We start from the raw sequence: 27,664 nt of genomic DNA on the forward strand, positions 1-27,664 counted from the left end.
CCATTTCAAAGGAGTCTGGGAAATCAGAGGAGTTGGCTCTATGTAAACACCGGCCTGTGCTCAGGGGTAACTGATGAGAGTCTGTCTGACTCAGTTCGGCATGAATGTCGTGGGATTTCCACAATCCTGTGAGACGTGGGGAGGAGCTTCATCGTGGGATGCCCCAGGCATGGGGGCATCAGCTTTCCCGGACTCCACCACCCGTCCCCTCCATTGTGCAGGGCCCGGGGCAGAAGCACCCCCTCTGAGACCAGGAAGGTGGGTGGGGACACCAAGGGAGGGGGGCTGGCTTCCCTTGTCAGCCGACCAGAGCCGGAGCCTCCAGGCGGAGCACACAGAGCTTCTGAGCTTCCACAGAAGAGGAGTGGGAAGCCTGGAGGAACTCTCCCTGTCTCCCCCGCCACCACCAGGCTCTGTCTCCACAGTCAGAGTCACCCCCAATCTAAGGGAGCACCTCGGCCTGCCCTTGACTCCCCTCCCTGACACACACACATGCACACCCTCCGTCCATCCAACACAGCAGGTGTGCTTTCCCCTTCGGGAACTGGGGCTGTGAGGGGCACTGAGCCTACGGCAGCCACATTGTGAGGAAGCCCAAGCTGCACGGAGAGGCCGCTTGCAGGTGCTCCAGCTGACAGCCCGGTGGAGGTCCCAGCCAACAGCCACGCCAGCCCCAGATCTCTGGTGACCGGCCTTCAGGTGATCTCAGGCCCTGCCCCGGAGCCATCGCAGCCTTCGGGTCTTCCCGGGAGGGGTCCCAGGCATCACACAGCAGAGATAAACCCTGCCCAGGATGGCCGTGCCTGAATTCCTGCCCCACAGGAAGTCAAGATCTAGGATAGGAAGGTACTTCGTGCCCGAGCGCCCTCCTTGGTGTGCGTGAAGGGGCAGCCGATCCATGCACAGAGGAGCGCCTGGCCCAGGGAAAGTGGGGGCCACCCCACAAGCAGCCAGGCATCGCCTTTGCTCTGTGTGTCCTGAAGGGTTGCATGGAGTTGAGCTGTTGCAGGTGAGACACAGGATGGAGGCCACCAGCAGAGTTCCGGAATGCCCTGTGCTTGGAAGATGGTGAGGCGAATTCTCTGGAAGGACAGACAGACAAGCCAGCGTCGGTGAGCGACTGTCCAAAGCAGCCAATGATGCGTGCGCTCCGAGGCCTCGGCCGTCCTCCCGGTGGGTGTGAGCGGCGGGCTGGGGGCAGCGGGGCTGAGTCAGAGGATGGTGCAGCTGCAGCAGAACCGCTCAGGGTAGTCGGCCGCGTACACCCGGTGGTCGGTGCCGTAGATGTAGTAGACGCTTGTCTTCCCCTGGTACCAGTAACTCACCTCCGTGAGCGGGATCAGCTCGATGGTCTGGCGCTGAGGAGACAGCCAGCCGGGGAAAACCTCAGGGCCCTGCTCAGGCCACTCTCCTGCTCCCTACCACCTGCGGGCTGCACTGTTTGCTCTGGAGTTGGCATCTTGGCTGCCATCTGCCTTTCTATCTGTGCCTCCCACGACATTCCTACAGAAACTCTAAGCTCGGGCCCAAGCCGAACCCTCTGGTTCTAGGTGCCATGCAGTGGAGGCACAGGCATCCCGGGGGGAGGAATGGGGTGTAAGGGGGAGTCACCGGCCAAAGGGGACTTCTCCCAGAGCATTTATGTCAGGTGGGGGTGGGTGGGGAGGAGGGAGAAAAGTAGAGGAGAAAGTCATTTTAAATACTTTTATATTACAACAACCATGGACATATTAGGAAGTGGTTATACCATTTGAATTGCATTTCAGGATAAACATTGACACCAAAGAAATTCCAAAGTTGGTAGGCTGATTCAGGCAATTTTCTCAGACCCCTGCCCTCTCTTACCATGGTTTTGCATCCACCCTCCTTTGAGAAAAGTCTCAAATATTCCCCTCCTTTTACAAATAAGGCCCTTGGGCTCATGGGATTTCCGGTTTGGAAGATGTGAGGTCAAGCTCCAGCTCCTCACCATAGCTGGACCTGTTCAAGGCTCAAATCTCTCCCAGCATCCTCCTCCGCCCAAGAGCCTGGGACACTCCCTCCCTCCTACAGCATGGCCCTAAAGTCCCTCCTCCCGTGGCCCCTTCTCTGATCAGTGATTCAACGACCTTCCAAACTGGAGGGGTCCTGAATGGGACAAGCAGCCGCCCTGGGTGAGGGCGCTGGCCTCCCTCTGAGGCACTCGCCTCCATGAGCTGTTTTGTAATGACAACTGCAGATGCGGCTGACCCAGCACAGTCACCCCTGGTCACTGAAGGGAAGCATTCCTGGGGACATGCTGTGGGCTAGGCTTTCCGTCAAAACCCTACGTTCTTCTGCACTGGCTCTGCCCCTGACCAAGACTCAGGTTTGGGATCTCGAACCAAGAGGGAGGGAGGTGGCATGGCCCTCTTACTTCCCCTCCTTAAGTAAGGAGCCCAAGTCCTGTTGCTGTAGGTGGTGGTTCAGGGCCCGGGGGGGGAGAGGGTGTTAGGGGATTGAGGGGAGGCATGGCATTGCGGCAGACGGGGGATCAGAGTCAGGGTGTGCGTTTCCACAAAGCTTTCCATGGGATCCCACACTTCCTCTATCTGGGCCTCGGTTTCCTCATCTGTGAAATGGGAACAAAACTTCTCTGTCACAGGGTTGCTTAGACAACCAAATGAGACTGTGAGACTGAGACTTCTCCACATGCCAGAGACTGGTCTCCAACTAATAACTTTGGAAATAAAAGACCTCCCTGGACATTTTGGTACAGAAGGTTGTTCATGGTGGCCAAGACATGGAGATGGCCAGCGTGTCCTTAGATAGATGATGGATAAAGAAGATGGAACACGTACACAATGAAATACTACTCAGCCATAAGGAAAGATGAAATGCTGCCATTTGCCACAATCTTGAGAACATTATGATAAGCAAAAAAAAAGTCAGGTGGATAAAGTCAACAGCCACATGATTTCACTCATATGTGGGATATAAAACTAAAATCAACAAATAAGAAACTCACAGACACAATGATGATGATCAGGGGGGGGTGGGGAGGGGGAGACTGAGGAGGGTAAAGGGGATCAAATACATGGTGATGGAAGGAGACAAGACTCTGGGTGGTGAGCATACAATGCAATCAGTATACAGGTGTATTTAGAATTGTACACTTGAAACCTACATAATCTCATTAACAAATCATTCCAATAAATTTAATACGATTTTTTAAAAAAGAAAAAAAAAAAGTTGTCTCATCCTTACAAACCTCCATGAGGCCATTTTAGCATTTCTTTTTCCCCAGGTGAGAAACAGCTTCAAAGAGGAGAAGGAGGTGGCCATGGCCAGGTTAGACTGCACAAGAGCCAGGATCTGAGCCCCCCTGACAATCCCCTTCCCAGAGCTGGCCCTGGGCATTCCCTGTCCAAACCTCACCCTCCATCCAGCAGCTTCCAGCCAGCTGCCAGGAAGCCTAAAGCCACTCCTGGGGACACGACGGGTACCACTGCCATCCATGGGCCACTAGGATACAGCACCAAGGCAAGCCCAGCCCTGGGGACGTGGACGGCACCATTGCCACCTAGTGGCCACAAGGATACAGCACCAAGGCAACCCAGCCTGGCTGCCGCCCCTGCCCCGGGGAGGCTTGGGGAAGACAGGCTGGGACTTGGGAAATGCCCTGGATTCCCACCCTGCCTACCACCCTGGATTTGAGATTTCCCTTCCCCTCTGAATATCGGGGAGGTTTGGGTCAAAATCACACTGAGCCACCTCCCTGCTCGAAACCCTGCAGTAGCTTCCTGTCGCTCTCAGCATAACAATCAAACCTGTCACCACGGAATGTGTGGCCCGTCCCGCTCGCTGCCCCGGCCACGCTGGCCCCAGCTCGTCCCCCAGTCCACCTCGTGTTCCTCAGACTGAGACTCCCCTGCCTCCTCAGGAAGGAGCCCCAGGCAGAGGGAACCTCCCTTTCCTGGTCCCAGACGCGGCCTCCGCCTGGCCCGCTCACCTGCTGAAGGACGCGGGCCCTGGAGGCCAGGGTGGCGGCGCTGTGCTGGGCGATGCCGCGCTGGGAGGCCAGCGAGATCTCCCGCAGCGGGAAGTCCGCCAGGGGGTACACCTGCGGAGAGACACGCACCGCCTCGCTGCTGGCCGAGTGCCGGCACCTGGAGCCCCCGGGCGATGGGTTTCAGGTGGACGGAGCGAGCCCAATTGGGAAGGGCCCGAGGGAGGCCACGCAGCAAGCCGGTGGGGGGCTGAACCCTCCAGACTAGGGGTGTCGAACTCAATCAGAGAAGGGGCCAAAATCTAAAATCCAGCCTAAATCGCGGGCCGAATGGTTTACTGAACAGTCATAAACTGTCATTGTGATGGAAACGCAGCGGAGTGCAGTGATGACAGCGCGGTGCGGGCCACATTGCAAGGCCTGGCGGGACGGATTTGGCCCGCGGGCCTTGTGTTTGACACATGTGCTCCAGACCCTCGATGACCCACAGCCTGTTGGGAATGCCACTGAGAGGGGGCCGAGGACACAGCACTCCTCACCACAAGGACGCCACGGGACCCCAGCAAGGCCCTGAGGCTGCCTGGGGGGGCCGGGGGGGGGGGAGTGCGGGTTCCCAGGAGAGTGGCGCCTGCCTGGGCCTGGAGGAAGCGCAGCGATGGGGCAGAGGAAGGAGGCTGAGAAATCCTGCTCAGCCAGGGGAAGAAGGGAGACCTGGCATTCCCACCTGGAGGGGATCATGCCAAGTGAAATAAGTCAGACAGGAAGACAAATACCCTATGTTTTCACTTGTATGTGGAACCTAATGAGCAAAGCGGCCAGACTCATAGATACAGAGAACAGATTGACAGCTGCCAGAGGCCGGTGAGGGGTGGAGGAAGGGGGCAAGAGGAGGTCAAGAGACAACGCTTGCGGCTATAAAAGAAGTCCCAGGGATGTGATGAACAGTGTGGCAACTGTCGTAAGTAATACTGTGTTGGACACATGAAAGCTGCTGAGAGAATAGATCTTACAAGTTCTCGTTACAAGAAAAAAAAAAAATGCCAAATAACTATGTATGGTGATGGATGTTAACTAGACTTCTCGTGGCGATCATTTCACAATATGTACATAAATCCAATCATCGTGTTGCACACCTAAGAGCTAATCTAATGATAAATGTCAATGATATCTCAATTTTTTAAAAATGTGTAGGAAAGTGAAAGAAGCCAATCTAGAAAGGTCACAATACTGTAAAGAAGAGAGAAAGAAAGAAGAAATAAAAGGAGGCTGAGCACCTGACCCCTCAGAGCAATCAGCACGAGGACCCTGCTCAGGCCTCCCACCAGGCAGAGCTCTGCCGAGGCCACAGCAGGGCAGGCAAACCCTTTCCGTAAAGGGCCATGGCATCTGTACGCAGGCTCTGCGGGCCATCGCCCTGTCCCAGTGACTCTGCCCCGCAGCACAAAGCCAGCCACAGACAACACCTAAACCAATGGGCATGGCTATGTTCCAATAAAACTTTATTTATAAGTGCAGGACAAGGGCCTGGGACAGCCCCTGGCCCACAGGACCCTCCCTGACCTGGCTGCTGGCACAGCTCGTGTCTTAGTTCCTCGCTCCACCTGGCTGTCTGCCCTCCAGCGCCCCTGCTCTGCCACTCTGTCAGGCCTCTGCGAACTGTTACGTCTGCCAGGCACCCTCACTCCCACGGCCACCTGATCCACCCCCACTGTCACCCCCTGTCCCGCCCCCCTACACTTCCGGCCTCCTCCCCTGGCTGCGTATTTCTCAGTGACTCTTACTGCCTTCCGACACTGCGGTCCATGCTATCATCTTCTCCCACTCCAGACTGTGACATCTACGAGGTGAGGATGTTGTTGGACAGAATGGTGCCTCACACAGGAAGGGGGTCCCCAAGGTTGTGGAGGGAGGAAGGAAGAGGAGGGGGGAAGGGAAAAGGGAAAGAAGGGTCTGGTATGTGATGTTCAAGGAGGACTGGCCTCCTGGGGGTCCCCGAGGCCTCTGGCCTGACCAGGCTGCTCTCGTCCCCCCGGCCTGTCCTTCTAGAGCAGGGGTGGGGAACCTCTTTGCTGCCGAGGGCCACTGGATACTTACAACATCACCTGTGGGCCATATAGAATTATCATCTTAAAAATTAGCTTGCTATATTTGGGCAAACGTTTAACTCACCCCTCATGGCTGGGCAGGGCCAGACCACATGATTTCATGGGCCGTAAGGGCCCGAGGGCTGGACGTGCCCCCTTATGGACCCCCCCTCCCCCCCATTCTAAATGAATGCAGCGCCCACAGAGGAGAGAGAGGAGCCAGAGAGGCGCACAGCTTGGTGTGGTGCTTGCACACCCCCCTTACCGTCGTGTTTTCGTCCTTAAAGAGGTTCTCTCCTTTGGCTTTGGCTAGGAGCTGTGCGGGGCAGTTCAGCCGGTGCTCGGACACAAACTCAAACAGGCTGTTCTTCCTGCAGGTAAAGCGCACGGGGGCGGCAAGAACGTGGGGGTGGGGTCAGGCAGGCCTGGGCTGCAGGGACGGGGCAGGTTCTTGACCTCCCTGGGCCAGCACGGTCAGCTGTGCACTGGGCAGCCAGGCAGGTACCTGCAGCTCATGCCATCCTCCCTTGTGCATGCCTCGCAAAGTGCCCCCTGGGGGAACCCCTTAAGGCCTGGACCCTTCCCAACCTGGGGAGTTAGGACCCAGCGGGGACACCAGGTGTGGAGAGGCTGCGGCACTAGGAAGTGGTGATGTGGGCACGTGAAGTCGGTCAGTTCTAAAGCCGCCAGTGGCCTGCCACCTGTATCTCTTCCAGGGATCTCTCTCCCCTTCCCTGGTAGCTTTAGCCCTTCCCACACGCGTCCCCTCCCCCTCCCACCCCCCGTGGGTCCCTGTACTGTGTGCACAAGCCCCAACCACGTGGTCTCTCTGCAGAAACCAGTTCGGGCCACAGGGCCATGCACGGGGCCACGCACGGAGACCCGGCCACGTACCACACGATGACCAGCTGGACAAAGTGCAGCAGCTTCTTCTCGCCCTTGCAGGTGGCACAGGTCTTGTTCCCCCGCCCCGAACACGTGCTGCACCTGCGAGGGACAGGGCATCAGTGCTGCTCAGACGCTCCCAGGCCCTGGTGGCTGCTGGGGGCCCCACCCCAAACCCTTGTTCATGGAGGGACTGTGCTGGGCATGGGCTGCTTCCACCTTCTCGCAGTCTAGACCTCTTTCTTCCGGTGGCGGCGCCCCAATTCCCTTCGGAGACCACCCTTCTCCCACCCCGTCTCTAGGGTTCACGGGCTTGCCCACCTCGTTTATGACCAGCTTTGTCCATCTCCCTGGCCCAGTGGCTGATACAAAGATGGGCACGTGACCCAGGGACATGCCATGAGACCCACCCTAGAATTTCTATTGGAAGTTTCAGGAAAGGGATATTCTCTCCTAATGCAGTTACTAAGCGTGGAGCTGCTGATGCTCTCTCTGCAACAACAGGAGACAGCGTGCCTGAGACTAACACCATCACAAAGGAAAGCACAGTGCGGAGTAGAGACAGATTCCCAGGGAGACTGTTTAAGCACCTGGATCCAGCTGTGCCCAAAGCCTTCCCAGAAATCTATTCCTGGGTGTTTGTTTCTGTTCGGGAGGACTATACATTTACGTTTTAGCTGAAGCCGGTTTGAATTGGATTTCTTTCACTTGTAAATGAAAGACACCTGAGTTTCTTTCTCCATCGAAAACCTCCTTTACCAGTCACAGGGGGAAGGCCAGCTAGAACGTCACCATCGGGCTGGTTAGAAGGACGGCCAGGGCCTTCAGGAGCTAAAAGTGTCTTTAACCAACACAACTTTGAATAATTTCACTCTTCACTGTTTCCTGTTTCCCTTTAAAGATTTATAGCCAAAACCGATTTGGCTCAGTGGATAGAGCATCAGACTGCGGATTGAAGAGTCCCAGGTTCGATTCCTGTCAAGGGCATGTACCTTGGTTGCTTCAGTAGGGGGTGTGGAAGAGGCAGCTGATCGATGATTCTCTCTCATGGATGTTTCTAACTCTCTATCCCTCTCTCTTCCTCATTGTAAAAAATCAATAAAATATATTTAAAAAAAAAAAGATTTATAAATACATTAAAGGCAAAGCCCTGTGAACAGAGATGCAGCTTTGTTGGTTGTTTAGTCAATCAACCAGCCTTCCTGGACACCTCCATTCACCCTGCAGTGAGTTAAAAGCAAGGGAATGCCCAGGCCCAGGCCCTCAGGGAGTCAAGAATCTCAGCTTTGGCTGCTTGTCTGTGAGCACTCCCCGCACCGACCTGAGCAGGAACGGGTCTCCTTCCTTACTTTCCCCCTCCTTCCCGCAGTGCCTTGACCCATTGCTTGAGGGGTTCCCGTCTTGTCAGAAATGTCAGGGCCCCTTCAGGAACAGCCAGCCGCTCCACAGACATGTGCCCACAGAGCCTTGGGACCCAGGAGTGACAAGCAGACAGGGATCCTGGTCGCCTTTCAGAAGGGCAGACAATGAAAACCAGGGAGACCTGCTCCTACCTGTGCCTGCCCGACCCCGCGCACAGCTGGCACCGCCCGGGCTGCTTGGCTCTGCGCTTGGCTCCGCTGCAGGAGGGGCACCTCACCTGCCAACACACAGGCCTCAGTACCCCCGCCGCACAGGGAAGTGGGGCAGAGAGCCTCCCACATGCGGTCAAATCCTGATCCGGTGACTGAGCAGCCCTTCCCCTCCCTGGGCCTCCACCCCTCCCCCTGGACAGTGGGAGGGTGGGACGGTGTGATCTTAGGGCCCCTCCGGAGGCTTTCAGGGGCTCTCCGTCCTCCATCCCGGGGGCAGCTGCCTCCCTGCACCTCATTGGACCCTGTAATTCCTGGGACTGTCCCCTAACCAAGCAGCCATGGCGGAGGGAGCAGGGAGAGGGGCAGGTGGCCAAGGGACCTGGTGTTGGACATGGGGTCTCATCTTGGAGAGCCCCCAGAGGTGACTCAGGCAACACTCCCAAGGGGGCTCAGCGTGGGCGCTAGGGACACTCCAAGGGGAGCCTGAGAGAGGAGGGGGAGGAGGAGGAGATGTAGAGGAGGGGGAGGAGGAGGAGATGTAGAGGAGGGGGAGGAGGAGGAGATGTAGAGGAGGGGGAGGAGGAGGAGATGTAGAGGAGGGGGAGGAGGAGGAGATGTAGAGGAGGGGGAGGAGGAGGAGATGTAGAGGGGGAGGAGGAGGAGATGTAGAGGAGGGGGAGGAGGAGGAGATGTAGAGGAGGGGGAGGAGGAGGAGATGTAGAGGAGGGGGAGGAGGAGGAGATGTAGAGGAGGGGGAGGAGGAGGAGATGAAGAGGAGGGGAGGAGGGGAGATGTAGAGGAGGGGGAGGAGGGGGAGATGAAGAGGAGGGGGAGGAGGAGGAGATGTAGAGGAGGGGGAGGGGGAGGAGATGAAGAGGAGGGGGAGGGGGAGGAGATGAAGAGGAGCAGGGTGGAGGAAGGCACAGAAATGACATTGGGAGGAGGCGAACAGCAGGAGTGAAGGCACAGAATAGACTGGGCAGGCATGGCCCCACATGGAGTTCAGGCGGGCAGAGGTGTGAGCACACAGCAGGTGGAAGGAGGGCAGCCATGGGGTGGAGTGGCAGGCAGGCAGAGGGAGGGTGGAGGGTGACACAGCTCAGAGTGACAGTGGTCAGCATGTGCCCAGAGGATTAGGTGTAAATGGGAGAGCTGAGAACACGTGAGGAGCTCGGTGTGACCCCTGGAACCATGAGTAGCCCTGGAAGCGTATGCAGGAAGGCTGATGCCACCACAGCCTGGCTGTGTGCCTAGGGGCCTGTCCGGGGTGGAATAGTGTCCCGTCTCCCCCCACCAAAATACACCCAACAGAGCCTCAGAAAGACCTCATTCGGAACACGTCTTCGCAGACTAAGTAGTTAAAATGAGGTCATCCTGGACTAGGTGGGCCCTAAGTCCAATCCCAGTGTCTTTATTAGGAGGCCAGGAGGCCACAGAGACACCCAGGGAGATGGCCATGGAGGGCGGGGGCGGAGACTGGAGGGATGCAGCCACAAGCCAAGGATGCCCAGGAGTGCCAGCGGCTGCCCAGAGCCCAGGCGGTGGCTCCTCCCTCAGAGCCTCCAGAAGGAACCACCCCCGCTTGACATCCTGATGCTGGACTTTCAGCCCCCAGGACTGTGAGAGAATAAATGCCTTTTGTCCTAAGGCAGTGGTCGGCAAACTCATTAGTCAACAGAGCCAAATATCAACAGTGCAACGATTGAAATTTCTTTGGAGAGCCAAATTTTTTAAACTTAAACTTCTTCTAACACCACTTCTTCAAAACAGACTCCCCCAGGCCGTGGTATTTTGTGGAAGAGCCACACTCAAGGGGCCAAAGAGCTGCATGTGGCTCGTGAGCCACAGTTTGCCGACCACTGTCCTAAGGCACCGTTTGTGGTGATCTATCACAGTAGCCCTCGGAAACTGGAAGCCCTACAAACATGACCTTCTCTGCACCCATCACTCTGCACTCTGAGAGGAGGCCACTGTGCCTCCCCCCGGCAGGGGACCCTGGTGGGAAGGACCCAGGCCTTAGTCCTCTTGCTGGGCCTAGGGCCAAGCAGGTTACTCAATGAATGCTCATAGATGGGTGAGAAAAAAAGAGCAAAATTAAAATCATAATCCATCAAAGTGAAAAAGGCCAATAGAAACCAGCCAATCCCCCTTTCCCATTTTACAGGTGGGAAAGCGGAGATCCAGCCAGGGGAATGACTTCCTGGGTCCCACTGTTAGGCCCCCATCCCAACCCTCTGCCCCAGGGGGCTCCTCCGCCCACACTGCACTTACCGTCAGCCACACAGACTCACCATGGAGGCCCCGTGGCAGCCGCTGCACTTGTAGTGTCCCCGCCCGTGGCACTTGTGGCATTCCTGAGGGAGCAACGCTTTCCTCGGGTCCAGTTTCTCAGTCACCTGCCGTTTCCCCACCCCCACCCCCGCCCCTGCCCCCATGTCACCATCCCAAACAGAGGGGGCACCATTCAGGGCCAGAGGGGGACGACGGCCTTTCCACCGACCAGCATCCCCGAGGGCCGTGACTGCCGAGCCCAGGAGAGCTCAGAGCCCGGCCGGCCCGGCCTGGGTGCTGGGAAGGGGACCTGCTCTCCCAGCCCTGCGTCCTAACTCACGCCCAGGCGGAGTCGCAAAGGCCTTGTCCTTTGTCCACTGAGTGGCCGAGGGGGCTGAGGGGGCTCTGGGAGCAGGAGCCGTAAAAAAAATGGACGGCATTTCTGTGAACGGCAACGAGCTAGCTACTGGAGTGGAATCGCTGGTCAAAACAACGGACACCCCACTGAGCTCCCGGTGTCCTCCGCCTCACAGCGCGAGGAAGACGCACGCAGGGGCACATCGCAGGCCTGAGTCCCCGTCCACAGTGGAGACCAGACAGGCGATCAGCTGAGACACCACAGGAGGGGTCTCGGCCGTGCTCCTGTCGTAGGCTCGGTTACCCTTGCTTTGGGGCATGATTACGTTCCCGTGAAACAGGAGAGAAGTTAAACCCTGTCCCCCTACTAACTTCCACACGTTTTCCCTTTATATGTTTCCTTCACCCCTTCACCCGTCCACTGTCAGGCCACAGGGGGTGGGTGGGGTGGGGGCGGATAAAGGCTCAGAGGGTTTAGGAATGTGAATGCTCGGCATTTAAAGCTGGAGACAGACTGTGTCACTGGGACCGTTCTTTTGCTGTGTGAGTAGACAGCCAAGAAATAGCCCCACAGCCCGGGTTTGGGGTTTCCTTTCCAGAAGGCTAACGCTCCAGGAAACCCACAGCCTCTGGAAAACCAGCCCGGGAGAAGCGGGCGTTAGGACAACCGTGTTACCTTGACCAGCGACGAGTGAGGGACCTGGAACTTCCTGGTTTCCTCCTGGAACATCGGGGGGACCTGGACCTTGATGTCCCAGAGCTTGGGGGAGGTCCCTCTTCTCGGCCCGTCCACCACGTGGTCTGACACAGAAGCGGTCGTTGTAAGAACAGGAAGCGGCAGCCAGGATAAGCTTTCGTTTAGTCGCCAAATAGCGCGAGCCTTCCCTTGGTGCCAGGCGTAGGCCAGACCCTGGTGCTGCCGGGAAGGGTAGGCAGGGGCCCCCTGGAGTCCGTAGTGAAGCACCCCAGCTTTGGGGTTGAAGAGTCTTGGGTTTGACTCCTGATTCTTCTACTTCCTAGCTGTGTCACACTAGACAAGTCACCTGACCGCTCTGACCTTCTACGGTCTCATCTCTAAAATGGGGATAATTTCCCACTCACCACAGGGGACGGCCCTGACAATTACACAGACGGCATCTACGTGCCAGCGCGGGGCCGGCACAGGCTGGGGCGCAATACACAGGAGCTATCCCCCCTATTGTCTCCTCTCCACCGGCTTCTTCCTCTTCTGTCCAAGGGGACAGACGCAGCTACAACCCGAGGGTAAGCGCTTTGGCGAAGAATCACATAAAGGGCTCCGAGACCCCGGAAGATTGCCTCCCTCTGCTGGGGACCAGAGAGGTGGGCGAAGAAATGCCGAAAGGCTTCAGAAAAGAGGCAACTTGTGAGCTGAGACGTGAGGGATGAAGCAAAGTGGCCGGCAGAGGAAAAGGTAGGGTGTGGGCTTCCTAGACAGAACCCAGGGCCTTCGCGGGGTCGGCTGGAGTGGGGCTGGCTCAGTGAACGGGGACCTGGGGACCAGGCAGCAGACGCCTGAGCACACACGCTGCCAGGGCCATCTCCCCCGGGGCAGCACGAGCCTTGGCCTTCTCAGCGCCTTCTGCTAACTACTTTCTGGACAGCGAGCAGGCTCTGAGAACAGCATGGGGAAGTGAGTCTCCAAGATGAAAGCCTCCCTCTCATTTTGCAGGGGACAGCGAAACAGAGGCCTGAGCGGAGCTTCTCATTCAGGTTAGTGCTAAGACCAGCCCCTGCCAGATCTGCTCCCAACGACACCCACTGCGGACAACTCACTAGTGAAGGGCTGAAATGTCCATTCACTGATCCTGGATTCGCTGAAAGTCTCCAGTCGATACTGCAGAGAAACAGACACCATGTCCACCCACACACTCCCGGCCCGTTCGGAACGCTGAGCGCTGTGCAAAGCGGGGAGCCCAGGGGTCCCGCACACCCACGGGGGCTGCTCAGAGCAGGCTGCCCACAGAGACTTCTGTTCCAGCCGCCCCGGCACGGCAGCAGGGAGGTCCGCGGGCCCAGGAAACCTCCCCGATTTCAGCTCACAATGGGGCGGTTTCAGGTCCCCGTTTCTTTACACGAGGAATGTTCTAGGAGGCAAGTTTTGGAGCAGCAACTGCCTCTGACAGATGGAGGCCCCTGGAATCCATCCACTGCCCAGAGGATCCCCTTCCAGAGGAAGTGATCTGCCTGACGCCAACACCCTCCTGGATCCTCGTCCTCGGAATCACACAGCGGAAAGGTATCGAGGACATCACCTGGCTCCTTTTTCCTCACGTGAGGAAACAGAGACCCAGAGAAGTCAGTGGACTTGCCCAAGGCCACACAGCTCCGCAGAGGCCTCTCTCCCCAGATCCCTGCTCTAACCAGTCCCCGCCAGGCCAGCCCCTTACCCTGCACCCAATCTGGCCCCTTAACCTACATACACCCCTAGACTGGCTCCTTACCCTGCACCCCCCCAGATTGGCCCCTTACCCTGCACATGGCCCCCCAGGCCGGCCCCTTACCCGGCACAGCATCTGCTGCTTCATCTGCTGGATGACCAGGTCCCTGGCGGCTGAGCGGCCATAGCAGCATTTGGAGCTCACGAAGCTGAGGAGGGCTTCACGCGCCACCTCCTCCGTCACCATGGGGACTCTGCTGGGAACAGAGCAGAGAGGCAGGGGGTCCGGGGAGGGAAAGCACTCAGGAGTCCCTCGATGGAGGTGAGTCAGCAAAAAGGTCCGTGGGAACCGGTGGGACAAGGACAGTAACACTGAGTTACGGAAGTGTGAGCTCAGGAGTCGGCTGATAGAATCTCAGAAATAAAAACAAGAAGTTACTTAAAGATGAATTATGCCATTTTGAGATGAGGGAATGGACAGCCCGAGAAGGCATCACAGCTAAGGAGGTGGGACTAGTGAGGTCCCTGCCCTCAGGAGCTTGGCCTCGGTCAGAGGAGCTGTGAGCCCCTTCACGGGAGGGCCGCAGCCAGGAACCGGCCAGAGCCAGTGACTCACCATGAGCTGGGCCAGAGCGCGGCCAGGGGAAGGCAGACCCTCCTCGGCCTGCTCTCTGGACACGTGTGTGTGTGCGTGTGTGTGTGTGTGTGTGTGTGTGTGTCCCGCTGCAAAGCTCTTCACTGAGGCCCAGCTGCCAGGTCCCCTCCTGTAGAAGCCCTCCCGCCCAACCTCTCCTCCTTCCTTCCCACTCACAGCTTCACACGCGTCTCCACAGCAGCCCAGCCCCAGTGTCAGCCCCTCTCATGCGCATTGCGTCTCCAGCCCCAGGCTCTGGCTGAAGGCTTATGCCCCGTGCCCTCCCGTCCGCTCCCAACAGGGAGGAGAGGTGGCCGAGGGGAGGCCCTCCAGGCTGCCCCTCTCTGGGCACAGAGCTGGCTGTAACCTTGGAACTCCGCCCCAGTCCTCGCAAAACAAGGAGGGCGTGGGCCTCTCCGGGGAGCAGCTGGCTTTTCTGCAGAGGGCCAGAGAGGAAATAGTTCAGGCTCTGCCTCTGACAGATGGAGGCCAGCTAGTCTGTGTCTCAGCCGCTCACCTCTGCCGTTGCAGTGGGAACGCAGCCAGTGAGACAGAGGAGAGGGCTGTGTTCCCATAAAACTTGATTCACAAAAGTGGGTGGTGGGCTGGGTTTGGCCCCGGGGCCATAGTTTACAACTATGGTTTTCAACACTGGTTTGGTAGCCAAACAGCGTGCCATGGTAAGATACGGGGGGGAGGGGCAGGGGAGGGCCCTCTGGGGGTAAGGGTGATGGAGAGGTTTACCACCAGTGAACTTGGCTCTGGAAGGGTCACCAGGTCACAACTGCAGCTCACCTGTGTTGCAGGAACGAGGACCAGCATGTTTGTTGCTGGGGTCTCCGCGGGGCCTCCAAGGGTGGGAAGAAGATCTGCTGTCCTGGAAGAGAGGGGGGAGTCAGGGTTCGCTCAGAGGAATGGACACCTGTGGTGAAAGCAGGAAAGACAGGTGAATGTGAGGGGGAGCAGGTGAAGAAAAGAATGACGGGTACCAGGTCAGGAGCATTCTGACCTAAAGGGTCATGGTCATGGGATGCTCGTGGACACAGGGCTTATGCCCATGTCTTCTCATTCCCTCCTAACAGGGACAGGGCCTTTCTGGGCCCCCAGAGGAAAGGGGAGCTAGCCCAGCACCAACCCGTTCCAGGGATGTCCCCCCAAGCAGCAGAAGCCCCAGGAAGAGGGCGTAGGAACCGAGACTCCACAGACTTACCGCCTCCTTGAACAAGGCAGTCATAGCTGGGCAGCCTCTCCAGGAGCTCCACTGGAGGCACCAGAGGGCTCTCGGCCTCGAAGCTGAGGTCGGCCGCACCTGTAGAGAGATGGGTGGTCCGAGCCTTAGGGAGGGAGGGAGGGGCATCTACGGTGATTTCACAGGAAGCCAACAGGTGAGGGCAGGCCCATTCCTAAAAGCCTCACCTTAACCAAGCCTGGCTCTCTCTGGCACCCTCAGGAGCCAGAACACATCTGCAGGGTGAGAGGGAGGCGTGGGGGTGAGTAGCTGCAGCAGTAACAATAAGGATGGAAAAACCTTGAGAATGGCAGCTCCTGGCTGATGGCCACCTGCCCTTTGTGACACCAGGACAGGTGCTTTATAAACATAGTCATAGGCCACCACCCTGGAGACAGATTCTGAGTTACAGTGGTCACACTTCCTTAAGGCCTCTTTCTTTCTCTTTGAAACATGGGTCTATGTCTCCTGGCCCCGCGCCCCAAGGGAACCCCTACCCTGATCCAGACACCATTCAGGGCAAACCAGCCAGTCCCTATCCATGCACCAGGCCTCTATCCTATCTAATAAAAGAGCAATATGCAAATTGGCTGTCACTCCAACACACAAGATGGCTGCCCCATGTGGTCAAAGATGGCTGCCCCCATGTGGACACAAGATGGCCACCACAAAATGGCCAGCAGGGAAGGACAGTTGGAAGGAAAAAGGCCTTCAAGGGAGGGCAGTTGGGGGTGATCAAGCCTGCAGGGGAGGGCAGTTGGGGGTGATCAAGCCTGCAGGGAAGGGCAGTTGTGGGTGATTAGGCCAGCAGAGAAGGGCAGTTAGGGGGGACCAGGCCTACAAGGGAAGGCAGGTTGGGGCAAACGGGCTGACAGGGGAGCAGTTAGGCATTAATCAAGCTGCAGGGGAATGGTTAGGGTGTGATCAGGCTGGCAGGCAGAAATGGTAAGGGGCAATCAGGAAGGCAGGCAGGCGAGAGGTTGGGAGCCAACAGTCCTGGATTGTGAGAGGGATGTCTGACTGCCTGTTTAAACGAGTAGTTGGACATCCCTCGAGGGGTCCCAGATTGGAGAAGGTGCAGGCTGGGCTGAGGGACACCTCTCTCCCATGCACGAATTTCATGCACCGGGCCTCTAGTGATGTTATAAATATCCAAATGACCCTTAGCAGAAAAAATGTTCCCACCCATGCTCTAAAGGAAGTACTGTCTAAAGCTCCTGCTCTGGGACATCCAAATTATAAACGTCCCTTCTTCCTTTTCACAAATGAAAGTAAAGGAAATGCCTTAGGAGTTCTAACTCAGAAACATGGAGCTCATCATAGACCTATAGGATATTACAGTCAGCAACTAGACTGAGTAGCAAAAGGGCTCCCTCCTTGAATGAGGGTGATATTTGTTACAGCCATGTTCTATAAACAGACAGAAGAGACAGTAATGGGCTCTCCTTTAAACATTTATGTTCCTTGTTCTGTTGAATCTTTGCTGAACTCTCATCACACTCAACACTTCTCTATCAGTTAACTGGCTTCTTATGAAATGCTCCTGATCTCTGCACCTAATGTGACTTTAACTCATTGTAATCATCTTAAATCTGCAGCTTTATTACCCTCTTTACAGGATGAAAACACCTACAATTGTGTTTTTGCTTACTTACACCTTTTTGCTCCTAGGAATGATTTACAAGAAACTCCTAATGACAATGCTGACTTACTTTGGTTCACAGATCTTATCTGAAGGATGAACAGGGACATTTCCAAGTTGGATATGCAATAACTTTCACAGTGGATATAATTGAAAGTTCTTATCTACCTGAAATAAGATCTGCCCAGCAACCCTCTAACTTGGGCTTGTCAATTGGCCAAAGATCGAGTAGCCGATATTTACACTGATAGCGGCTATGCATTTGATGTAGCTCAGGACTCTGGAATGTTATGGAAGCAGTGAGCTTCTTAACTTCCTCAGGAAAGCCCATAAAAATGGAAAGTCAGAGGAGGGGGTTTATGTGAGTGGGAATATCTGGAATAGTTTCAACAATAAAGGTGCATTTTTTTTAATAGGAAACTGATTGCGGAATTTGTAGATGGCATTCAGCAACCAAAACAATTGACAATTAAAACCCCAGGGCATTCTAAAGCTACCACCATGAGCAAAAGGAAATCTTTCCACTGATGCTGCAACTTAGCAGGCAGCATTGAACAGTCGTGTTATCCAGGCCTCAGAATGTTCTTTGCTTTCTATTAAATCAATAAAAGATTATCTTTCCCCCTATCAACAGATAGTTACAGAGGAAGAAAAGGGAACATGGCAACAAAAAGGGGGAACCTTTGACCCAGAAAGACGGATATGGCTTGGACCCAATCGGAAACCTATTTTACCTATAGGGGCCCAACTCCCTACGCTTCAGCATGTGCCTGAGCTAACACATTGGGGTTCTGAAAAGATTATCTCAGGGAGTAAACAATATTACTGAAAGCCTTCTCCTGCTGTAGCTCATAATGTGTACAGCAGATGTTTTCTATCCAAAATAACCCAGGAAAACCACTCCAGGGATCCCAAGGACATTTCCCACTTCCTTTGGGTCCATCTGAAATATGATAATTGGATTTTATCCAAATGCCACCATTTCATGGATACAAATATATATTTGTTATGATTTGTATGTTTGGGGTCCATTCAGTATACCCCTTGCAGGAGAGCAACAGCCTTAAAAGTTGGTAAATTGTTATTAGAAAATATAATTCCCAATTGGGGAATTCCCCATGAATTACATAGTGACCAGGGGACTCAGTTCACTGAACAAATAATAAAATCATCTGTAACATTTGGCCTATACCACAGCATTTTCATTATGCCTATTACCCCCAGTCTTCAGGACTTGTGGAATGTACCAATGGTACAATCAAAATTAACTAGCCAAATTTCAGAAGCCTTTCATCGTCCCTGACAAAGACTTTTCAAGGATGAGAAGCCGACCACAGAGGCAGACAGCTACACAAGACGTCAAGTAGGCCTGAATGCTCAAAAACTGACACTGTTCAAACCTTGTTCTTTATATCATCTAATTGCTATTGATTAAATGTACATAAAATGATTTTTATATTGTTATTATCCTCCTTATTGTTTCATAGTGGAAACAGTATCTGTCTTCCTAGACCCTTTCCCTTATTAGACATGAAAAATTTAACTTGGGTACCTGCTAATCTTTCCCACCTACTAGACAATGATATTCTGATTATCAGCTATGATAATGAAGTTAACACTTTGCTGGCCACACACAGGTCTTCTCCTATAAATATAAGCATTGGTACATTTTTTTTTCTGGATATATCTATTATAAAGGACCCAACTTGGGCAAATACCTACAAGAATGTCTCCCTGATAAATCCCCTGGTAGAATTATATATGGATCTAATCTATCAGTATTGTATACCTATAGGAATGGATGATGAAAGGCTAAAAAAAAAACCTGGATGTGATGGGGAAAAGCTTGCAGTGACCTGCCCTGTCTGTCATAAAATACCTTGTCCTCAGACTCACCAGCCATGCTCTTGTTGCTGGATGTCCGTGAAATCAGAAAAAAATCAATAGGTCCCCATTACAAAAATTATGAGGATTACCTGGTAGGTAAATATGTCTGTAACTACTCCTGGACGCTTGTTAGAAGCTCTATGGAATACTCAAACTCTACTCATTTTGGAGCTACCTCTACCCACTTAACTATAGCATAGGAAACTCAATATTTTGGGGTTCATTCAGTATACCCCAACTGCTCCCAAACCATAGCTACCCAATGGCAATAATGTTCCCGGTGGATCCAATAACATTGGCCCCCTAAAGGAAACAAAAGGGGAATACTTGGAGGAGTGGGGGCTGGCCTTGGTATCCTGGGACAAGCTGAACTTGCAGCTAATGAAGAACGTCATTCGTTAGAAAAAGACTCCACCTAAAATAGGTCATATGGAGGGAATGCTGTTTCAAGAAGAAGGAAAAGGGTGGGAAGCAGCATGGAAAGGACAATAAAGCCTTAGCTCCATGGATAGGACAGACTATAAAAACGCATGCACAAATCCAACAATGAGAACATGCCTACATCCTAACTTAACAGAATCTATTGTCTATGCCCATGCAAATGGAATCTGAAATAGCTATGAAACAATGGCCAACAATAATGGGTACAGAAGCTCAGCCAGACACATATGAGACTCATACAGTTCTTCTGGATTTTAGAAAAATTGGAATGGGAAATGCGATCTACTTGGGTATATTTTAAAATCCAGGCACCTCAGTTAGATCCTAAGCTTAAATTCTCAGGAGTTCAACTGGCTGGCATAGGGACCATCTTCAATAACACTAGAATACTTCCAATGAGAAGTAAATGGACCATATTTAAATATAATAAATAATGGGAACCTATCTCACAATCTGATTGTGGCACTTTGCACCACACCCACATCCATCCTGGCCTCTCAACTGTTTCATTTGCTTACAGATGTTTCCCAGCTACAAAGGCCCTCTCTATCTGCAAATATCTTTCTGTTTCTGCTTCCTTTGTAAGTTTTCTGCAAGGAGATACATTACAGTCAAAAGAGGAGATGTAAGTGGGTTACACATACAGATGCATCTGTGTTTGAGGACAAAGACCTTTCTCATTTGGGGAGAGGAGTAGAACGGGGCTGTTCACTGGTCATGTGTTTCAGCATTTCAGGCTCAAATGAGGCTGCCATCGTCCTAAAGCTTCTCACGGAGGCCTGCCCCTGGGTACTGATATCCTGATGTGACAATATGGAACTATTTATACCTTGGTTCCCTATGTTTTGTTTCTAATGCGTTTATTAGCATCCTGAGCTATGTTAGCCACCAGGGACCCAGAGACCCACAAACATTCTCTATAAACAGGCAGGTGGTAAGTATTGTGGACTTTGTGAGCCAAATGATCTTCCTCAATCACTCACCTCCGTTATTGTGGCCTCAAAGCAGCTGCAGACACTACTTAATTGAATAAGAGCGGCTTTGTTCCAAGAAAGCTTTGCAAACACAGGCCTTGCGTCAGATTTGGCCCTTGAAGACGTATTTTGCCCACCCACCCTGACCTAGACATTCACCTGTGAGGATGGGTTTGAGGGGAAGGTGAAGGCTGGAATTTTTGAACTTTCTGGGACCAGGGCCCATGCGAGTCCATTGCAGTTCCTGTGAGCCCGGTTATCCGAAGTGAAGATGAAGGTCAGGGTTGGACTGAGGCCAGGGTGACCAGACTCGGAATCCCTGAGGCTCAGTGGCAGGAACCTGGGCTCTGATCCCATGAGCCTGTGACAGCCACACACCCGTGCAGAACTCAACTCTCCAGTTATGAAACGAAGCGGACGCTAGTGCCCATCTAATGAGAATGCGAACGCAGCCCTGAGCCTGGCATTAATAAATGCTCAGTCAATGCCATGGACCTGAGAAGGCAAGGTCTTCCTCTCTCTTTGTGTTCCTTTAAGCTAGGGAACAGTGGAAATGTCAAACATAGAAAGAAAGCAGTGGCCACCGCCCACCCAGAAGTCTCGGGTCAGCGAGGGCATCAATACTGTCCTTCACAAGGAGAGGAGACAGGGAAATGCCGGGTGGCTGCTATGTCCTGCTGCAAACCAAACAAAGGGGCAGGAAGAGGGGAAGAATGAGAGGTGGGAAAGCCAGAGCTCCATCCATCACGGGAGCCACCATGGCCTCCCAGGGCAGTCATCAATCGTCAGGGCTAACTTAGTCTCACCATTATGTTATGGGACAAAAATAAAGGACTCCAGGCTGAACTACGGGTGGATGCGTCATTTCCTGTGCAGATCTCATCGGGCACAACAGGAACGCGGACGTCACAGGGCATTGTGTGACACCCAGTGCAGGGCACCCTCAAGGGGGCCACCGGGCCCTTCACTGTCTCCATGGTGCGAGGGCTGAGTCCCAGGGCAGCTGTCCCGCTGGGCCACCCCACCCTCACACACGCATTGTGGCCTCAGGCCCACCAGGGGGTGGCATGCGGGCATCTCTTTTGCACTTCGCAAAAACCACTGTTTTCCTCAATCTGCAACAGAACAAGATGAGGCTCAGAGATGGGATTTGGGACGATGAGCTCCAAGATTCACAGCAGAGACAGAAGCAGTACTTAGAACTCAGGTCCTAACTCCAAGCCCCAACGCCCTTCCCACTTAGCTGAACGCCCTATTGCTCTATGCAAATGGAATCAAGCAGCTGCAGGGAAAACTTCGCAAAGTGTTACCAAGATATCATTTCTGCTCACCAGCCACCGGCTGCTTTTTGTTTGTACAGAGAGGAATTTTCCTTGCAGAGAAAAGAATAATTCATGGATAGCCTATTATTTCAGAACGATAAACGGAGCCCACATCTTCTGCCCCTGATTCCAGATTCATCACCTCACTTCTCTGCTCACACGGCTCCCCGCTGCTGTCTTGCTTTAGCTTGTTTTATACTTTATCTCCTTCAGCAGGACTGAGAGCCCCTTTTAGACAGGGAACCCCCCTTTCCTGCTTCTCGCATACCGTTGGTGGACATATGTGTCTCATAATTTAAATTATACTTAAGATGCTGCAAGAGAGAGCCAACTGGTCAAATTCACAGAGACAGAAAGAAGGATGGTGTTTTCCAGGGGTGGGTGGCAAGAACGGGGCGTTCTGGTTTGAGGGGGACAGTTTCAGCTGGGAAAATGAAAACATTCTGGAGACGATGGAGGTGATGGTTGCATAACAATGTGAAGGCACTAAAGGCCACCGAGCTGCACACTTAGAAATGGTTAAGATGGCAAATTTTATTTATATTACATGTATTTTATCTCAATTTAGAATAAAAGGGAAAGATGAGGAGATTCAGATGATTATAAGATAAAGAAAAGGAAGAAGTCCTGTTTTGTCTAAAAGAACAAGCAGTCCTGGCCAGTATGGCTCAGTTGGTTGGGTGTCATCCCATGTACCAGGAGGTTGCTGGTTTGATTCCTGGTCAGGGCACATGCCCGGGTTGTGGGCTCCATTCCTGGTGGGGGGCGTGCAGGAAGCAGCCGATCCATGTTGCACTTTCACATTGATATTTTTCTCTCTCCCTCCCTTCCTCTCTGAAAATCAATAAACTATTCTTTAAAAAAAAAAAAAAAAAAAAAAGAACAAACACACAAATAATCGGTTACACTAATTAAAGGCCTTCAAAGCAAGACCAGAAAGCTGACCAGGCCGTGCCCTCTCTTACACACTGCAGCGGCTCACTTCTACCCGCAGCTGCTGTCCAGGCTCCTGAACCTGTCAGATGAGGCCCTGCATTACGTGTGGGGAGAAAGGTTCCCTCTGCTCACATGATGACGAGAAACTCTTCCCATGCTGTCCAGAGCAGGGTGAGAGGAGGGAAGACAGCTCCCTGAGGAGCGGGAGGGGAGAGGAATGCAGAACAGAACAGAAATGGGAAGTGAGAGAGACAAGCTTGCTTGAGGCTTGAGAGAGAAGTGTAGGAGCTTTGGGGTGGGGAACATTGAGAAAAATATAATGTGAGTGAGACCGACATCAAGAGAAATGGGGAAGAAGACCTGGAAGGAGTTTCCCTGGAGTTAGTGGCCCCTCTGGGCCAGGGAAGAATGCAGCAAACGCCACCACACAGCTCCACTAAACGGGAGGGAAAACCCATGCTCTGTGGAAGGTGCCATCACGCCCAGAGAGGCCCTCGTGAGGGCCGGGCTTTCTAAGAGCTGCTTGTCTCTTCTAGAGGGGGCCTGTCACTTCACGGCCCTGAGGCTTGCATACATCCTCACACATACACTGTGCCATTTCTCAGAGCCCTTACTCTGGCTGCTTCTGCCCATGACATTCCATCACCTGGTTCAGCCAGAGTCAGCCCAGATCTCCTCTCCTGCAAAGCCGGCTGGGTAGAGTTCTCCTGCTCTGTGATCTCAGAACTCCCCTGCCTTCAAGAGAATCCACTCCCTATCATTGCTTGTGCCAAATGGCTTTGTAAGAATTACCAGAGGCCCGGTGCATGAAACTTGTGCACAGATAGGGTCCCTAGGCCTGGCCAGTGATCAGGGCCAATCAGACTCCTCACCTCCCCACCTCCCCACTTCCTCCTTCCCTCGCTCCCTCAGCTCCCTGCCACTGCAGCTGGTCATCTGCCATGTTCTGCGCTGCCCCCTGGTAGTCAGTGCATGTCATAGTGAACGATCAAACTCCCAGTCTCCTGATCAAACTCCCAAGGGGACACTTTGCATATTAGCCTTTTATATATATACTAATGGCCTGGTGCACGAAATTCATGCACGGGAGGGGGGGCGGGTTGTCCCTCAGCCCAGCCTGCACCCTCTCAATCCGGGACCCCTTGGGGGATGTTTGACTGCCAGTTTAGGTTCAACCCACAGGGATCCAGCCTGATCAACTCCAACTGTCACCCCTGCCAGCCTGATCACCCCTAACTGCCTGCCCCTGCCAGACTGATTGCTCCCAACTGCACCCCCCCCCCCTTGCTGGCCTGCTTGCCCCCAACTGTTCCCCTGCTGGCTTGCTCTTCCCCAACTGCCCTCCCCTGCTGGCCTGATCACCCCTAACCACCTCTGCCTTGGCCCCATCACCATGGCTTTGTCCAGAAGAACATCCAGAAGGTCTCTGGATCTAATCAGCATGTTACCCTTTTATGAGTATAGACTAGGGGCCTTGTGCACAAATCTGTTCATGAGTAGCTCAGCTGGCTGCCCACCCATCACCACTTGTAGATTGTGTCCTGCCCTCCACCACTGGTAGTCCTTCGCCACTCATAAGCTCATCACCCTCTGATGCTCATAGCTCGCTGCCCCATCCAACCGCTGTTTGGTCGTTAAGGTGTGATGGCATTAGGGCCGCTTGCTTTTTATATATCTAGATAGGTTACTTGTAAAATACCTGCTTGGGGTCTGCCTCCCCTACTAGGGGAGGTAGATCAGTGTTTTATTCATCCTTGTTGCCCCATCCATGAGCACAGGAAAGCAGCTAGCCTGCCGTACAGTCTTAGAGGGAAAATCACTTCACTCACTTTTAGGGCCTTGATACCTTTCCCTAAACCAGGGCTCAGGGAGGAGGGTTGCTGAGAGGAGAAGACAGTGCAGTAAGTAAGAGAGATCTGCAAACAAATGTGGGAGAGTTCTTGGGCTCCGCTCTAAGCTATGATGACATCATTAAAGGGATAATTTCTTACTCCCCAAAGGGGATAGTATCTTTCCACTAGTAGTTTCCAGACCCACAATCGCTTTCCAAAGATAAGACAGCCCTCAGGAAAGACCGGAGGGGCCCTGAGAGGCCAGGGCCAGCCTGGCAGGGAAGGCCTGCATTCCTGGTAGCTGTGCCTCCATCCTAAGGGATGTGTGGGAAACACCAAGGCCCAGGGTCAGTGACCACGGCTCTTGGCCGCTGGGCCCCTGCCCAGAAGTCCAGCATCCCTTCCCACCCAGGGATCGTGACAGCTTCAGATCCAATCTCCGATCTCCAACTCAGAGCAAGGCGAGGGACACTCTGTGAACAAACCTTTGAGGACCAGGGCAGGTCCAGATGCCAGTCCCATCTCTTCAGTGCTGAGTCACTAATGGCAACAGTTTTGTGGCCTCAGATCATTGCCCCCACCTCCCTAGGGACCAGTGCCCAGGAGTGAGGAGGTGCCGCTGAGGTCCTGCACCCTTGGTCAGGGCAGCGTCCCCCTCAGGTTACCAGGGGCTGCCGTTAAGAGTCCATCATACTTAAAGAGGCTCTGACCTCCCATTTCTGGGAGGGGTGTCAGTCAGTCTGCAATCAAAAAAGTTACATTACAAAAGATAGGGTTTTTAGAATAAGGGAGGAGATTTGAGTGAGGACATTTCCCTTTAAGAGAAGAATGATTAAAAACATATTATGTCTGAGTCCATTGAAGAAATAGGAGAAGAAAGGACTCTGAAGAGTTCTTGTTTCAAACACAAGACGGACAGGTTCTGAGGAGCTTTGGGGGCAGAATAAAAACCAAAGAGTAGAAGCTCCAGGGAAAGAGATATTAACTCAATGTAAGAAAAGTTTTGACAGGGTAGGAGGGGCAGCTTCCCACCACCGAAGGAGCTCCCGTCAGTGGGGGTGGGGAGGGGGATGCTGCCTCCAGCTGGCGATGCTGTCGGAAGACATCTCAGCATCCCATAGTAAAGGTGCTAAACAGCCTTCCAAGTGGCGTCCACGTGGGCGCCACATCCCAGATGTCCCCATCTGTGCTACCTTTGGCCCAAAGTGTGTCATCGGAGGAGGATATTCTCTTGCTGAAGCTGCCCACACTACAGACTCAAAAACTCAGTGAGTGGGCAAGACAACTGGACAAAGTGGGCAGCCATCTCTCTCCTGAGACAGGACATTTAAATGATGGAAGTCCTACAGTAATCAGTAAGTCTGAAACCTGGAGAAAATTTTATTTAGTTCCAGTGTGCGTCAACTCAGTCTCTAAAGCGTTTTCTGGGCAGCCCCATGCCTTGCAGTAGGCCTTCAGTGCTGCCCTGAGCTTTGAGTGGGTTAGAAATCCGACCCTCTGACAGAATGGAGTCCATCATACATTTTGGAATGTTAAGGGAAGTAAAACGTTGGCCTTACCCTCACCTTGCTTACTAAAAGGGTGAGGCCAAAACAGAAACATCACAGGTGATAATATCTCTCCTTAATGACAGTTTAATTTTAAAGCTCTGGAGGCTAAAATCTGATAATTTTCTAGAGTCAATATTTACTTCATGCCTGCTCTAGACTGAGTGATGGTTTAGGCACTGTACAGCCAATTAATCCTTGATTAAATCTGCAAGATGACACCATAGCGATTAAGTGACTGAAACAAAATCTCCCAGCACAAATGGGCCCAGCTTGCATTTGAATTGAGGTCTGACTTGGCCCATTTCTGCTAAGAGAAACTCCCCATATAAATGGAAAGACTGCTAATGAGCAGCGTTTTGACGAGGAAAGACTGCATTTGAATGTCAGTAGGAGCTTATTAAAATAAGGCTAAAAACACACAATTTCCAACATGTCAGATTAGGTCCTCCTCAAACACATGCTAAAATATCTCCGTACAGCTTCCGCTGCAAGATGAAACACTTCCATGAGCTCTAGGAATAGCATGGGTTTATGTTATATTGCTCTGAAGCTTAGGCTTTGAGATAACAAGAGACAACAGAGAGCGCTGGACCCTCGAGGACCTCTGAGGTCCCCGAGTTCAGTAACTGTGAAAAAGGACCAGTGTCCCAGGTCTCGCTGGGATTCAGATGTGGACTCTCACCTCCAAAAAGAGCACATTCGCACATCATTTCCCACCCCTTCATGTCTTCAAATGAAGAGCTCCTCATCCAATCTCCCTTCGTGGGCAAGAAAACTGCGGCTCAGAGAGTTTAAATGACTGGCCCACGACCACACAGCCAGTTCACGGCAGAGTCGGGATTGAACCCTAGCCTCCGAGTTCCCAATCTGACACTGTACAGCATTCCTCAGGATCAATAAATTTTTTAAACATAGCAAATTTTTTCCTAAAATCCTTTTTTTATTTTTTGGTCGTCTCTTTAAATAGTCTTTCTATCCCAGTAATGACAGGAAGGGGTCACCTAGGCTGTTTCCCCGAGGTGAGGGAGTCCATGAGTAAAGACCTTTCCTGACACTTTTAAATTAACCTCATCTAAGAGCTAAGCCCCGCTGTGATTGAAATAAGACTCCCGCCAGTCACACTACATTTGGCTCTGGAGGAGGAGGACAGAGACAGAGACAGGAAGGTAAGACTGTAAGACGTGGATGTATTAAGTCATTAGGGAGGAAAGTCCTCTTAGATTTTACATCCTTCTCCATAGCCTGGGGCCCTTTCGGACACCAGCCTGCAGGCTGGGAGTGGGCTCTGCACACAGGAAGAAGGAAGAATGGAGGGAGAAGGGACGAATGCCCTCCGCAGGGCAGACCCAGAGCCCGAGGCAGCACTGGGGCTCGGTGCCCACTACAGAGGTGTGCGTCCGCGCCCGCCCGGCCATACTTACTGTCCTCGTCACTCAGATCCCTGTCCATGGTCCAGATGTCCAGCCAAAGAGGTTTCTGCCCTTCCAGTGGCCTGGCCACCAGCATCTGAGGGACTACCCGCGGCCCCTCCCAGACGGGCGGCCCATTGTTGCCTGATTTGAATACAACAGAGGGAAACGTGGAGGGGAAGCACCGAGTCCATCAGAGTAGCCGCTCTGGACGCACTGACAGGGGTTCCTGGAGCTCCTACTCACCAGGCTTTCTACGTGCCAGCCTCTTGC

The 27,664-nt window shown here is 53.4% G+C and overlaps 1 protein-coding gene across 3 annotated transcripts; it reads right to left on the reverse strand.

The window, feature by feature from the left end:
* Positions 1-27,664, reverse strand: SSUH2 (ssu-2 homolog). Of its 3 annotated transcripts, none has more exons than XM_045579115.1 (12): positions 27,404-27,609; positions 15,381-15,479; positions 14,966-15,047; positions 13,661-13,790; positions 12,933-12,993; positions 11,815-11,939; positions 10,802-10,864; positions 8,490-8,575; positions 6,946-7,038; positions 6,317-6,422; positions 3,971-4,081; positions 1-1,358 (listed from the first exon to the last, which is right to left on the reverse strand). In XM_045579115.1, exons 1-12 carry the CDS (start codon positions 27,486-27,488, stop codon positions 1,212-1,214), a joined length of 1,188 nt encoding a protein of 395 aa, XP_045435071.1. In that variant the 5' UTR covers positions 27,489-27,609; the 3' UTR covers positions 1-1,211. The 3 variants fall into 3 exon arrangements, with proteins under 3 accessions (XP_045435071.1, XP_036288310.1, XP_045435072.1); XM_036432417.2 differs by having other exon boundaries at positions 13,661-13,793; XM_045579116.1 differs by lacking the exon at positions 6,317-6,422 and having other exon boundaries at positions 1,196-1,358; positions 13,661-13,793; positions 27,404-27,664.

The sequence above is a fragment of the Pipistrellus kuhlii genome, unplaced genomic scaffold (assembly GCF_014108245.1).
Source record: "Pipistrellus kuhlii isolate mPipKuh1 unplaced genomic scaffold, mPipKuh1.p scaffold_m20_p_11, whole genome shotgun sequence".
NCBI lineage: Eukaryota > Metazoa > Chordata > Mammalia > Chiroptera > Vespertilionidae > Pipistrellus > Pipistrellus kuhlii.

Bases quoted from the DNA above. Each gene is read 5' to 3' on its own strand.
- SSUH2 (XM_036432417.2), bottom strand. From the start codon at position 27,488: ATGCTGGTGGCCAGGCCACTGGAAGGGCAGAAACCTCTTTGGCTGGAC. The intron at 7,039-8,489 runs GTAGGAGCAGGT...TGTCCCTCGCAG, and splicing joins GCGGGGTCGGGCAGGCACAG to GTGCAGCACGTGTTCGGGGC. The intron at 1,359-3,970 runs GTGAGCGGGCCA...CTGTCTCCTCAG, and splicing joins GGGCCCGCGTCCTTCAGCAG to CGCCAGACCATCGAGCTGAT.